Here is a 14,921-nt window from a genome sequence, read left to right on the forward strand (position 1 = left end):
AGGCTGGAAGACAGGAGAGATTGAATGACGAAAGAGTTAGTCTGTTGGGGCCGAACAGAATGGTGATGCGGCAAGAAAAGAAACAAGGAAATAAATGATGTGCCTAGAGTAGGCATGCTGCTTTCTGAAAGCAAAAATAAGAAAACAAAACAAGGAAACAAAATGGGGGGGGGAACAGAGTAGAAGGCTGTAAAGTGCCTAACTGAAAGTCAACTGTATTGCCTGCTCACCATGTGGTCTCTTCTACATTGGGAAGATCAAATGCAGATTGGGTGCCTGCGTTGTGGTACACCTCCATTCAGTTTGCAAGCATGAGCCAGAGCTTTTGGTAGTCTGTCATGTTAACTCTCCATCTAACTCTCACACTGACATCTCTGTCCTAGATCTGCTGCACTGTTCTAGTGAAGCTCAACGTAACCTCATCTTTCAATTAAGCGCTTCACAGCCTTCTGGACTCAACATTGAATTCAACAATTTCAAAACAAACACTGTCCCTCCGTTTTGTTTTCTTTTCTTTGCACAGTTTGGTTTTTCTCTTATCTTTACAGTTTTTCTCTTATCTTTCAGACAGTAGCACACCTGCTCTTGGCACATCTTTTGATTCTTTTCTCACCAATCTCATGTCTTCCACCTTATCACAGACTTTGTCTTTCTCCCACCCACCCTTTGCTCAAAACCTATTACATCTCTAACTTTTCCCAGTTTTGATGAAATGTCATCAAACTGAAATGTTAACTCTGTTTTTCCCTCCATAGATGCTGCCTGACCTGCGTATCTCCAGCATTTTCCATTTTGTCAATTACATAGTGAATTTGAACCATTTTGTGCTGTGGGTTCAGATTACCTAAAATCATTTCATGCAAATTACTTAAGGGCCTTCCAAATCGCCTTTATTACCACTTAAAGAAATCTATTTTGGGGGTATCTTACCTCTTTTATTTTTAGGAGTAAAAATCAGAATGGAAAGTAGTTGGAAAGGGGTGGGGTGGTGAAGTGCATGGTAAATTTAGAAAAAGTGAAAAACAGCTTTTAATTTGACCATCATTCAACCTCAAGATGAGCAAGACACTAAAAAGGCATCATAGGATCTAAACTGCAGTGATTGTGAACATTTTTTATAATGTTCTTCCTGTTTTTAAGGTATTTGCTCCTCCTCTTTATGGTTTCTGCCATTCATTATATTGCTGTCTTTGACCGAATTTTGACATCATTCACACATCAGCTGATAGGAAAGACATATTTTGCTTCTGCTCTCAGCTGCTTTTTGTTGTATAAGCAGCAAACGAGAAGCTAAACAAGCTTTAAGTAACATGACCAGCAATATCAACAAGTGAGCTTTGCTAAGCTGTCTCAGCTCCAAAAATCCAAGAAGCTGTGTGTACATCAGGTAAATGACTTCATTGTGCATATTACATGTGTGCATCACATCATCATGGCCCATGAGGAGGAGAAGAATTTGAAAGGTGAAATTTGTCTGATGAAATCATGGAACAGGAGATATCAAATAGGAAACCTGCTTACACCGTGCCTGCTTTACTTTTTCCATTAAATTCAATGGACAAGAAAATCAGGAGCAATGCAAAACAGGCATCTGATTCATTATTACCTTATTTACCGAAGACCAATTTGTCACTGCCTGACCCACACTCCCCACCACAGCTTTTGCAAAGTAAAAATTAAGCAAAAGTTTCATTTTGAATGAGCCAGTCAACATATGATCAGCACTTCCCCAGTCTGGGTCTACGTAAGGTTAGAGTGAGAAGAATCCACCAAAGTGATAAATTATCACTTAAAAAGTGGCCCAGTTGGTAACACTCTCACCACTAAGTTAGAGAGTTGTGGGTTCAAGTTGCACGTCAGGACTTGACCATAAAAATCAAGGCTGACATTTCAGTGCAGTAATGAAGGTGGTGTCATCTTTTGGATTAAACATTAATTTGATGCCCTGTCTGCGCTCTTCGGTAAATGTAAAAGATCACATCACTTTATCAAAATGTGTATAAGATCACATCACTATATCAAAGAGGAGGGAAATGTGTCCGAGCCAATGTTTATCCCTCAATCAACATCACAATAGCAGATTATCTGCCCTTAATCAAATTGCTGTTTGTAGGACCTTGCTGAGTGAAAATTTGCTTCTTTGTTTCCTTCATTATAACGGTGACTACACTTCAAAAGCATGTCACTGGCTGTAAAGCATTTTGGAAGATCCAGTGATCATGAATGGTGCTACATAAATGCAAGTCTTTCTCTTAAAGATGATGGCCCGGAGTTTGTGGTCAGTGGCGAAGCAAGGGCGCTCAGATCAAGTGATCTCTGTGGCAAAAATGTCACCTCTGTCTCGATGCAGTGGTACTATAACTGACTGCAGTGCATTCACAGGCTGGAGCTGCAGTGATGTCATCAGGTTGTCCAAGCAGCCAATCACATTAAATGATTTTCACAAACCCCCACGCCAAACAATAGCACAAAAATAAAATCGCTTTTAAAAAAAATTTATATAGAGCAAATTAAAAATTGAAACATACATGTGATGTGAAAATAGAAACTAAAATATTCTGAAAAACATTTAAGATAAAAAGTTAGTTTTAAAAATCTAGTAATTAATCATTTAACAGCAGGCAATGATTATAAAATTATGTTTTCAACAACTGTCCTATTGGGTTCATCAAATTTTATTAATCGCATCATTGTTTAAAATGCCAGTTACATCTGATAGAAGCACCATACAATGTGTCTTGTTCAAACAGCGATGTGGGAGAGGGATGGTTGAAGTTCTCACTAATTTCAATGATTGCCAGCAGTGGGGGGGGCCCTCAGTGCAGCATGTGACAGGTTCTGAGTGACAGACCACAATGTCAGGATCTCCATGCTAAGCTGTGCATGCCTGACATTCTGAAATTCCAATCAGGTTCAGAGGGGTAAAAGCAGCAAAAGCTCATTGTTCACCATCAACTTCCCCAGTAAAATCCAGGCCATTGTAATAAATTGAGAGATCACAAAAACTTAATATTTGGAATGTAATGCTTAATGAAAGTATAAAATCATAGAATCAGGAGTCAGATCTTCCAAAATATTTAAGCTTGTTGGAAGCTCAGTACAGTTTTTGACTTTGGTGTAGAAATGTTAGTGCTTGAAGAGTTAAGTATTTGATGCTAATGTTCTGTGCACCAGTGTCCACAAGGTGGAGCCTGTTCTTGCTGTAATTAAAAACACATCAGTGCTATTCTTCATTTTGTGGCTGACACAAAGCTTTACATCGGATTGCTGCACTTAGTCACTTTCCAGGGACTCCTGTTAGCGAACTTTATTGCAATACTTCTTTCTCCTTCCACTCTCACTCTTCTTCCCAACTGTTAAGCAACCTTTCAGCTCCCAACTCCCACTCCCAAAGCAACTCATTACGGAAACATAGGAAGAATTATCATTTGAGAGAGGTGCTGGTGAATACCCTGTGCTATTGGACAAAGCATAACCCTGCAACAATTAGTACCTTCAGATAAAGGATGTTAAAAGCTCAGGGAATTTTAAAAAAATGCTCCATCCAAATTTAAAAATAATGTAGAGAATTGGTAAAAATAATTCCATAAAGTGACAAGACTAGGGACATCTGCTCAATGTTTGTATATAAATTTTTAAATAATCTTTTTCATATAAATAATAATAATTTTTCATGTAAATTGTGCTGAACCAATCAGATTAAGAATTCTTGAGGAGCTTTGAACACTTGAGCCTCCCCCCAACCCCTCCCTATGAACTTACTGAAGATCAGATATCCAACCCTGTGAAGAGCTGAAGAGGCGGCTAGAAGTTCTTCCCCCATAACTTCCTGCCTTGCAACGAGGCTTTGAAGCATTTTCCGTTCATGTTTCATTTCTTCCATGCATCTCCCCACTGCTGGGACCATTCTGACAGCACACACATCAAGTGCAGCCACAGTCAGCTAACTGAGCACCCCTCACCCCCTCCTACCTCAGGAAATATTGCTTTTGACTAAAAGGAAACCAGATAGCACTGCAGAGGATAATTATGTTTTGATCTTTGGCATGTCATTTAGTACTGACCTGTTAGATGATAATGCTCCTCACTCTCTGGATCAGTTAGAGACACTAGCTCTTTCAGCAGTAATGGATACTTCAAAACACGCTGCACAGGCTTGATCAGATATGACTCCAGGGTAAAAGAATGCTGTTTTGTGGGATTCCGGGCATCCAAAAATTCTTTGAAGGCTTTGTCAGTTTTAGCTGGAATTAAAAAGACTTCATTCTAATACTGTAGGAACACGCTGAAAGAACCACATTAGAGGAAACAGTTCAAAAATGCAAGGCCCAGGCGGCTTGGTGAGAAATATTGCTGAAAAGATTTCAAGCACATGAACAGAAACTGTATGGAAAAGAACAATGACTTTGTCAAGAATTATGGTAAATCTTTTATGTCAGAAACCTTATTTTTCAGCACATGTTGTCTTTGGATTACTAAAAACATACAGCAGCTACAAAGGTGTTTTCAAAAATGCTCCTTGCTAATTATTAGCTATTTTCTGAAGTGATTTTTGATTGGTATTTTTCATACCTGCTAGCTGGTGGAATTCCTATGTATTAGGTTTTATGTTGTTGCTTTTGAGAGTTTAATATTTGAGTCAATCAAGTGCAAATTCAATGTTTTCAATGTACCAGAAGTGTGCCTACAACAATATGTATATAGCACCTTTAGCATAATTAAAAGTCCCAAGAACCTTCACAGGAGCACTTCAAGCAATATCTGACACCGAACCATATAAAGCGATATTAGGACAGAAGGCCAAACACTTGGTGTGAGAGGTAAGTTTTAAGGAGCATCATAAAGGAGGAGAGAGAAAGGTAGAGAGGCAGACAGGTTTAGAGAGGGAATTTCACAGCTTAGGGCATGGTCACCAATGATGGAACAAAAAAAATCTGAAAGGTGTGATAGGCCAGAATTAAAGGAGTGCAGATCTCTGAGAGGGTTGTGGGGCTAGAGGAGATTGCAGAGATACAGAGGGGTGAAGCCGGGTAGGTATTTGAAAACAAAGATGAGTATTTTAAAAACTAGATTAACTGTAAGCCAATGTAGGTCAGTGAGTACAGGAACAATAGGTGAATGGGACTTGGTGCAAATGAGGACATGGAGGTGAGGTTTTCAATACTCTCAAGTTTACAGAGAGTAGAATATGGGAGGTTGGCCAGGAATGTGTTGAAATAATTAAGACATAGATGAGGGTTGCAGCAGATGAGCTGAGTAGGAGGCCCTGTTGAGCTATGTCATGCATGTGGAATTAGGTGGTTTTAGTGATGGTGTGGATACGTGGCTGGAAGTTCATCTTGGGTCAAATATGACACCAATGTTGAGAGTAGTCATGTTCAACTCTAGACTTACCAGGAGAGGGATCGAGTGGTAGAACTGGGTATTGTCAGCCTACATGAAAACTGATTCTGTGTTTTCGGTGATGTTTCCAAGGGGTAGCATGTAGGTGAAAAATAGGAAGGGGGTTAAAGATAGGTCCTTGGTGGGGGGGGGACATCAGAGGTAGTAATGCAGGGGCAGAAATCAAAGTGATAGCAGGCAATATCCAGATTTATTAGATAAGAATGGAACCACAAATAAGTCAAACCCAGCTGGACAACAGAAAAAGACATTGAAGGAGGATGATGTGGTCAACCATGTCAAAGTCTGCAGGCAGGTCAAGAAGGATAAGGAGGGGAATTTTACCTTTGTTAGTCATATAGATGTCATTTCTGACTTTGATAAGAACCGTTTCAGTACTGTGGCAGTGGCAGAAACCTGATGGGAGTGATTCAACCATGGAACACCGGGAAAGATGGCTAGGAGAGGCAGGTGTGGGAGGATGAATGCTGCCATCTCTGTACAGATGAGGAAAATTTAAAAGCACTGCATGAGGTCATACCTGCACCACTGAAATCACATCAATTTGATGGCAAAGAGATTATTTATGAACGTTATTTATAAAGATAGAGATCAGGTTTTAAGATTAAGGGTGGAATAAGCAAAGTCCGATATTGGGCAAGGAAAGCGGCGTTTGACCCACCGATGGCAATGGTGGCTTTTTCCGCCATATCATGCTGTGCTGCACTTTGTTGAAAAATGCAGAGGCACGAGTTTCACGCCGGATCACTGTGCGGTGCAGCCTCTGATTTGCCTGCCATGCCGCAACCTCAAGCCTTCAGAAATCCAGGCACCATATTTAAAAAGCGCCCCTGCACAGAACCAGGGATTGAAAGCTGCTGGAAAGTCAAGGGAGGAAACATGCTGCCCCCAAATTTAGCGACACCTCCCTTGAGCACCTACTGGACGCAGTGGAGGCCAGCCGAGATATCCTCTACCCTGCTCTGGGCGAAGACCAGCAAGCAAGGTAACCAATCCAGCATGGGAGGCAGAGGCAGTAATGGTCAGTGCCAACACACTACAAACGAGGACAACCACCTCTAAAGAGGATAAATGATTTCTTCTGTCACTCTTCTTATCACTCCCAACTCTCTCACTCTCAAACCCATCACAAATCCATAGGGATCTCACTGACTGCCAGTTCAATGTTCAAAGGACATCACCATTCACTCTCCCTCACACACCTTCACCTGCCCTGCAGATCATGCCCTCATCCCATCTGTGGCACCACTCAGCACCCACACATGCCAGGCATCCTTCTCATCTTGCTTGGAGGCATCCTGCTTACACTCTCTCCATCTGTATTCATGCAGGACAAGCTGGTGGAGGAATGCCCGACATCAGCGTTCTCGCAGACAGAGCCATCCATCTGCCAGACGAGGATCTGGACCCGTCCTGTGCTGACAGTGAGGTTGGTACTGCTCTACCAAGTGAGAATCCAGTAGTGCAACATCCATCAGACAACCATGCTGTGAGTGAGGTCCCCTGTTCTACAGTCCCCTGCCACGCACTAGTTATCTCTTCTTGCTGTCGCAGGCACATCTGGAAAGCAGCCGAGGGGGTCCACGACAGGTCTCGACCCCAGCCCTGAGGACGCCACAGAAGAGGAATTCACAGACACCAACATTGAAGTCCTGTCAGTGCTCACCCACACCCTCCACTAGCGCATAGAGACAAACCTCAGTGGGATCTAGTTCTAGAGTAGCCTGGAGGTCACAATCTGATGAGTACATCATCTGTCTGATACACAGCAAGCGGAGACAGCGACTTCCCAGGTTTCTGGCATTTGGAGGATTGCTGGAGGCCAGAAATCTGCTGAGTCTGAGTCAGATGAGGAGCCTCTAAACTTGGTCATATCTCAGTTGCTGGAGCAGCAAAGACAAGCTCAGGAACTTCGGGAATGGATGTCCATTGCATTCCTCAGATTGCAAGGCATGATGGAGGAGTGTCAGCCTTCTGTCTGAGGTGGTAACATCAGCTTGCCAATGCACTGAGGTCAACACTGGTAGGATGGCAGCTGCCATGGAGACCTTGGTCCAGGACATTGGAGTGCAGCTCCTGCAACAGTACAGGACCATTGCTGAGGCACTTTTAGGCATCCATCAGTGTCAGCATGAGGAGGGGGGTGGGCAGGGCAATTCGAGCTCACTCCAGCTGTCCCTTCCTCTCCAGCAATTAGCCAGGGGCCCTCGGATGCCCATAGGGAGGATTCATCAGCAGGTGCACTCCCCAGGGCCATCCGCCCAGGTGACTCCAGGAGTGTCCAGCTCATCCAACTCCCCTCTTCCTGTGACCCCAGCAGCTCCAGTTCCACAGGCCAAGCAGCCTGAACAGAAAGGCAAAACATATCGGTTGCCACCTGCCTACCTCTGCCACTTACCACATACCAGGCAGCATGAGTTGTTTCTTCATGATGACAAGGTCGTGTAGGAAGTTGCAGATCACAACAAATAATGAAATACATTCTGGAAAAGACTACAGGGCTCCTCCAGAGTGGTCCAGGCAGTGGAAGGATTGCTTAAACACCACAATGGTCTGCTTGATGACATTTGGTGTACCAACATGGCTTTTGTTATACAAATGCTGCCATGTGTGCGTGGGCTGTGCACCAGAGTCATGAATCAGGTGGTCAGCGGCTAGCCCTCATCATCCAATAGCTGTAGCAAGATCTGAGCATTTTGTTATATTACACCTTTGCTGACCTTTCTGCTGGGGAGGTATAAATAAATTTAGTTCAATAATGGCTGTCAGCTGTGAGTACACATGTTAGTCTTTTCTCAGTGCAATATACAGCAGAAAGATGATGATCAGGCTGGGATAGAATTTTTTTTACATTGCATTTGAGAAATTAAGGACAGAAGGATATTATTTTTCAAACTCCTAAAATTGATTTTAGGGAGTTTCAGCAATCTGAAGGTTTGCTCCGTGTGCACACCTTGTTCAGGTACACAGTGAATTAGCATGGTATGGAATTGAAAAAAATGGCACTTGAAGACATATTTAGGGACAATGGGGAAATTCAACCTTAACAAAGAGGATTGGTATAATTAAGAATTTTGGCTAAATTTGGCTGAAAGTGAAAAAAATAGGGGATCAGTGTAAAGTAAAAATTTTCCTTGTCATGAGGCCAGATGCTTTTGATGTTGTCCGAGACCCCCCCAGTCGATAGAATATGCTGAAATTAATGAAATTCTGGATTCATATTATAGCACTACTAGGAATGCGATTGCACTGAGAGCTGCATTCCATTTAAGGAAGCAGTTGTCAAGGGAGACTGGTGCAGATTACATTCTCAAATAAAAGAAACTCTTTTGTCACTGTGGGTATGGCACAAACTTAGAAATCAATCTTAGAGACATTTTCGTATGAGACCTAAAGAACAATAAAACTGAGGTTGGAAATGGCAGGAAGGGATGGTTGCAAATTGCAAAGGAGTTGCTTTCCTGAAGTGACAGGGGAAGTCCACCAGATTTCAATGAGATCCAGGCCATGGACGTTCCAGGTGTTCACAGTCTCAGGGACTGAAATTTTGTTGCTACCGTTGCCATGGTAGCCACTAATGATTTAAATGCCCCCATTTCCAGTCAGAGTGCTATGCCTGTGGGAAAGTTCATCATATGCAGCATGCGGAGTGGAAGAAACAGCAATGCTCCAGGTCACAGCCAAGGTCGAGGTTGTGTTAGATCTAAAGCTAGTTCAGGAGTCTGGAAATCCATGCAAATGATAGATGTGAAAACGGAAGTTAAAGTTTTTGAGCAGCAAGGTCAGGAGTTGTCAAAGAGCAAGAAAAACAGCACGTGGAAGTTGAGAGTAAAAGGACTGAAGATGTAATTCCAGTGCTCACAGTAAAATTGGAAGTCAGATATTCACAACTTACTTCCATTGTTGCTGCAGCAGTGTCTGTTATCTTGGAAGGAGAATACAAGGTGTATTTAAGTCACATTCACTTACGCAAAACTAGCATGAAACTGACTAATTAGTCCAGTAACAGTATTCCACTGCTAGGTCAATAGTGTTACGGTAGACTATGACAATACATCCTATATTGCCATTGATAGAAGTTGGAGGGAACAATGTCTCCTTGATGGAGCAATTGGCTTAGAAATTACAGTTTAACTGGGCTGAGTTACTTACGGTAGGTGTTAGAGTGTGCCTGACATTAAGAAAGTGCTAAGAGAGCACAAAGTGGTCTTTTAGCAAGGAAGACCAAATGATCAAATTAGGCATCACAAGACCGAAGTCAATATAAAGAATATGTACAGCCTATATTTTTCAAGGCTAGTCTTGCTGTGCCTTATGCACAATTAGAAATAGTAAGTAACGAGCTAGATAGACTAGAAAGAACACAGGCAATTAAGTGGGTAAAGAGCAGTGAATGGACCACACACATTGTAATAATTCAAAACACAGACAGGTCCATCTGGATTTTTGGAGATTAAAAGCAAAAGGAAATTAGGTGATTGAGAATTATACTTACCCGCTGCCTACCAGTGAAGATTTGTTTTCTAATTTAGCCAGTGGAAAGGTGTTCAGTACATGATTTGTCAAGTTGCATATTTGCAATTAGAACTAACTGACAAGAACAAGGAACTGCTTACCACTTATATTCACAAAGTGTTGTACCAGTATGCAAAATTACCATTTGGGGTGTCTACTGCTCCCATATGATGTTCCAGAGCATCATGGATCAGATACTAAGTGGGAAGAAAGAAGTATGCTGCTTCTTCAATGACATTCTGATTAGCAGTAAGACAGAGAAAGAGCACATCATAAGATTGAAGGAAGTCTTAGATCGACTTAAAAGTATGGCATCAAAGCTAAAATGCACAAATGTTGTTTCATGGTGTAAAGTGTAACGTACGTAAAGCACCAACTAGATGGTGAGGGTATCCACTCAAAGCAGAATATTGAGGGGGTTTTGAAAGCAAACAGATCAGAGAACAAAAAACTAACTTAAGACATTCATAGGGATTGCTGAGTATTATTCTCAGTTAATCCCCATTGGCTCCACTGTATCAACTACTTAAAGATGGAATAGACGGGGAGCAATCTGTGGCGTGCCAGAAAACATTTGAAGTGAAGGAAGTACTGACTTGTGATGCTCTATGGATCCACTATGATCCCAAGAAGCAGTTGGTTTTAGCATGTGATGCCTCACCACAGGGGTTAGGTGTGATACTTACATAATGGAAGACAGAGTGGGGAAGCCTGTAGCTAATGCTCCACGTACTTAAAGTCAGCAAAGTTCTCAATTTGAGGAAGAGGTATTTTCAGTTATGTATGGTGTTACTAAGTTCCACAAAGACTCATATGGTAGGAAACTCATTTTGTTAACTGACCACCAAGGCCTTATGATCATATTTGGTTCAAAGGAGGAGTATCATCCCTAGTGACAGATTGGCTTCAGAAGCAGGCATTGATTTTGATGCCCCATCAGTACGATATTAAACGTAAATCTGCAAAGCGTTTAAATGAGGACATTCTTTTGAGGTTCACCGTGAAGACTCATTCATTTCCAGCCACCAAGTTACCCGTGAATTACTTCACATACACAAATGACATGCCAGTGTCTGCCAGAGAAATTAGTAAAGAAACTCGCAAGGATGTCTGCTCAGTAAAGTGCTCAATTATGCCATGAATGTCTGGCCTAAACAATGTAATGATGGGGAAATGTAGGAGTATTTCAGACATAGAAATGAACCAAGTGTAGATCAAAGCCATCTCCTATGAGGTTTGAGAGTCATTATTCTCTCAAGATTTAGAGAGAAATCATTAAAGGAACTTCATCAAAAACGCACAGAGTTAGTCTGTATGAAAGCAGTAGCAAGAAACTATTTTTGAGATCAAAAGGCAGATAGAGATGTTGAAGATTTGATGAGAAGTTGAGAAGTGAGAAATGAGTCAACCAAATTGCTTTCCATTCCACGGTCAATCACAAGAAAACCGTGGCAACAAGTACATGTTAATTTCTCAGAATTGGAAGGGGAAGAGTACCTTGTTTTGGTCAATAGCTATAGCAAGTGAACAAATGTTGAGTCTATGCCCAATACCAAAAGTGCAAAAGTTATTGTGGTTTTGAGAAGTTGGTTTGCGATTAATGGGTTGGTGTCAGATAGCATTTACAGTTTACATCAGAAGAGTTTAAAATATTTGAGTAAGAATAGAATCAAACACATTCTAATACCACCATATCACCCAGCATTGAATGGTGCTGCAGAAAAAAAGTGTACAGATTGTGAAGTGGGCTTTGTACGAGGGCAATAATTTCCATGTTTCTCTTCGACATATGGAAAATATTCAGTTCTCTTACAGAATAATCCACAGTCTAGAATAGGTTGTTCACCTTATGAGTTAGTGGTCAAACACGCTCCTAGGGCAAAGTTTACTTTGCTTAAGCCTGAAGTCAATAGCGAAGTAAGAGAAGAGCAAGACAAAGTGAAGATGAATCATGATACACCAGGCATGAAACTTCGAGAGTTCAATGCTTGTCAAAAGGTCACATTGAAAAACCACCAAGGTGATAAGGAGAAGCATGTGATTGGAACTGTTGTAAAGAGACGAGGTACATTCATATACCTAGTGAAGATTGGAGAAAGGCTCTGTTAGTGTCATGTAAATCATTTGCTTGAAAGAGGAAATCTGACAAAGGTAGAGCATGAGAAGCCTCTGATAATCCAAATTCCTCCTACAGTCCGAAGTGAAAGTCAGAAAGAAAATGAAAGTCAAAAAGAAATTGAAAGTTTGCTAGTATCACAGAATCTACCGGTAGAGCAAAGTGAGTCAGGGTCTTTGATTAAGACAGATCAATCAATGTCACAGTCCAAACCATTAAGTAGAGTTGATAGCCAAAGTCAAAGTTCAGGTTTGACACAGTCAGAGATGCTGAGAGAGCAGAGTCAAGGTAATGGAAATGGCAGGAGATACAGTATATAGTAAATTCAGAGATGTACCACTACCGCAAATGTTTTAACTCCCTCAATGTACAGCTGATGTACAACCATGATCAGTGGGTCTCAGAAATTCATTAATCTGTAGAATTCTCTTTCAGCAGTGGAGGCTGTGTCATTGAATATATTCAAGGCTGAGTTACACAGACTTTTGATCAACAAGGGAGTTGAGGGCTATGGGGGCGCAGACAGTAAAGTGGAGTTGAGGGCACAATTAGATCAACCATGATCTTATCGAATGGAAGAGACATAAGCCAAATAGGTTAATTGAAAGTACATTGGAAGGAAAAAGAAATAAGCTGTTCTTTTCATTACTTCTTGTCAAATGATATTTTTGTTAAACACATACTGGTGTTGAGGAAAAAAATTTTTTTTTGCATGTAAATCATTCTTGCAGCACTGGTCACTAATTTTTCGTTGTGATTACATTAGAAAGAAATAAAGGGGGAAAAATGGCAGCTCAACATCCTTGGGTATGGGGTTTTCAGGCAGAATAGAGAGGGAGCCAGAATAGGTGGGGTATTAGCATTATTGGTTAAAGAATCAATTACAGCTGTGAGGAAGGGTGATATACTAAATGGATCATCAAATGAGGCTACATGGGTTGAGCTCAGAAATAAAAAGGGGGCAGCCACATTACTAGAAGTGCACTATAGATCCTCAAAAGGAGGCAGTGCAAGCCTATTAAGAGGGAGTGCAATTCTAGATTTAGTCTTAGGAAATGAAGCTGGGCAACTGGATGAAGTAGCAGTGGGTGACCATTTTGGAGATAGTGACCATAATACAGTTCGATTTAACATAATTATGGAAAATAAAAAATATAGAACAGGAGTAAAAGTTCTAAATTGGCGAAAGACAAATTTTACAAAGCTATGATGTGAACTGGTGAAAGTAGACTGGTTACAGCTACTTGAAGAGAAATCAGTGATAGACCAATGGGGGGGCTTTCAAAAGTGAGATTCTACATGGACAGTGCAGACATGTTCCCATAAAGGAAAAGGGTGGGACTGCCAAATCTGGAGCCCCTGGTTATCTGGAAGTATAAGAAAAAGCAGGGAAAAGAAAGCTTATGACAGTCACTAAAAACTTAATGCTGTAGAAAGCCTAGAGGAATATAGAAGGTAGAGAGGTGAAGTAAAGGTGGTAATTAGGAAAGCAAAAAGAGGATATGAAAAAATATTGGTAGGTAAAATCAAAGAAAACCCAAAGATGTTTTAACAGTACATTAAGAGCAAGAGAATAACTATGGAAAGCGTAGGGCCTATCAGAGACGCACATGGTAACTTGTGCACTGATGCTGGTGATATGGGCAGAGTTCTCAGTGAGTACGTTGTCTCTGTCTTCACTAAGGAGGGTGATGATGTAGATATTCTAGTTAAAGAGGAGGAGTGTGCAATATTAGATACAATAAGCACAAGGAGAGAGCAAGTACTGGAGCGACTGACATATTTGAAGGTGGATAAGTCACCAGGGCTGGATGGATTGCATCCCAAGCTATTAAAGGAAGCCTTGGATGAAATTGTGGGTGCTCTGAGGATCATTTTTCAATCCTCACTAGATACAGGTGAGGTACCAGAGGATTGGAGGTCTGCGAATGTTGTACCATTATTTAAAAAGGGTGCAAGGGATAGGCCAAATAATTATAGGCTGGTTAGTCTGACTTCAATGGTGGGCAAATTATTAGAATCAATTCTGAGAGACAGGATAAACTGTCACTTAGAAAGGAATAGATTGATCAGGGATAGTCCACGTGGTTTTGTTTAGGGAAGGTCGTGTCTTACTAATTTAAATGAATTTTTTGAGGAAGCAACAAGGAGGATTGATGAGGGTAGTGCAATGAATGTTGCCTACATAGATGTTAGTAAAGCATTTGACAAGGTCCCACATGGCAGACTGGTAAGAAAAGTGAGATCCCATGGGCTACAATGGAATGTGATGAGTTGGATCCAAAATTGGGCTCAGTGACAGGAAACAAAGGGTAACAGTAGATGGATGTTTTTGCAAATGGAAGTGGTTTCCAGTGGTGTTCCACAGGGCTCAGTGTTGGATCCCTTGCTGTTTGTTGTATATATTAATGATTTGGACTTAAATGTGGGGGGCATGATTGGGAAATTTGCATATGACACAAAAATTGGCTGTGCAATTGATAGAGAAAAGGATAGCTGTTGTCTCCAGAATTATATCAATGGCTTGGTTAAGTGGGCGGAAAAGTGGCAGATGGAATTCAATCCAGAGAACTGTGAGGTAATGCTTTTGGGGAGGGGAAATAAAACTAGGGAATACAAAATTAGCAGGAAATTATTGGGAGGGCTAGAGGAAATGAGAGACTTTGGAGTGCATGTCCACAAGTCCCTGAAAGCGGAAGGACAGATGGACAAGGTGGTAAAGAAATCATATGGAATGCTTTCCTTTATTAGATGAGGTATAGAATACAAAAGCAGGGATGTAATGATGGAACTATATAAAACGCTGGTTAGGCCCAGCTGGAATTTTGTGTATTGTTCTGCTTGCCACACTATAGGAAAGACATACTTGTTCCATAGGTGGATGCAG

At 41.3% G+C, this 14,921-nt stretch overlaps 1 protein-coding gene across 6 annotated transcripts in view; it reads right to left on the reverse strand.

Annotated features, from left to right (window-relative positions):
- Positions 1-14,921, reverse strand: part of LOC121293889 (T-lymphoma invasion and metastasis-inducing protein 2-like) — a 385,212-nt gene that overhangs the window by 17,883 nt on the left and 352,408 nt on the right. For all 6 annotated transcript variants that reach the window (XM_041217341.1, XM_041217335.1, XM_041217350.1 and 3 more), the window contains one exon: positions 4,065-4,244. In XM_041217341.1, coding sequence (XP_041073275.1) covers positions 4,065-4,244 — 180 coding nt within the window. The remainder of the gene's footprint in view (positions 1-4,064; positions 4,245-14,921) is intronic.

This window comes from Carcharodon carcharias, chromosome 2, assembly GCF_017639515.1.
Source record: "Carcharodon carcharias isolate sCarCar2 chromosome 2, sCarCar2.pri, whole genome shotgun sequence".
In the NCBI taxonomy this organism is placed as follows: Eukaryota; Metazoa; Chordata; class Chondrichthyes; order Lamniformes; family Lamnidae; genus Carcharodon; species Carcharodon carcharias.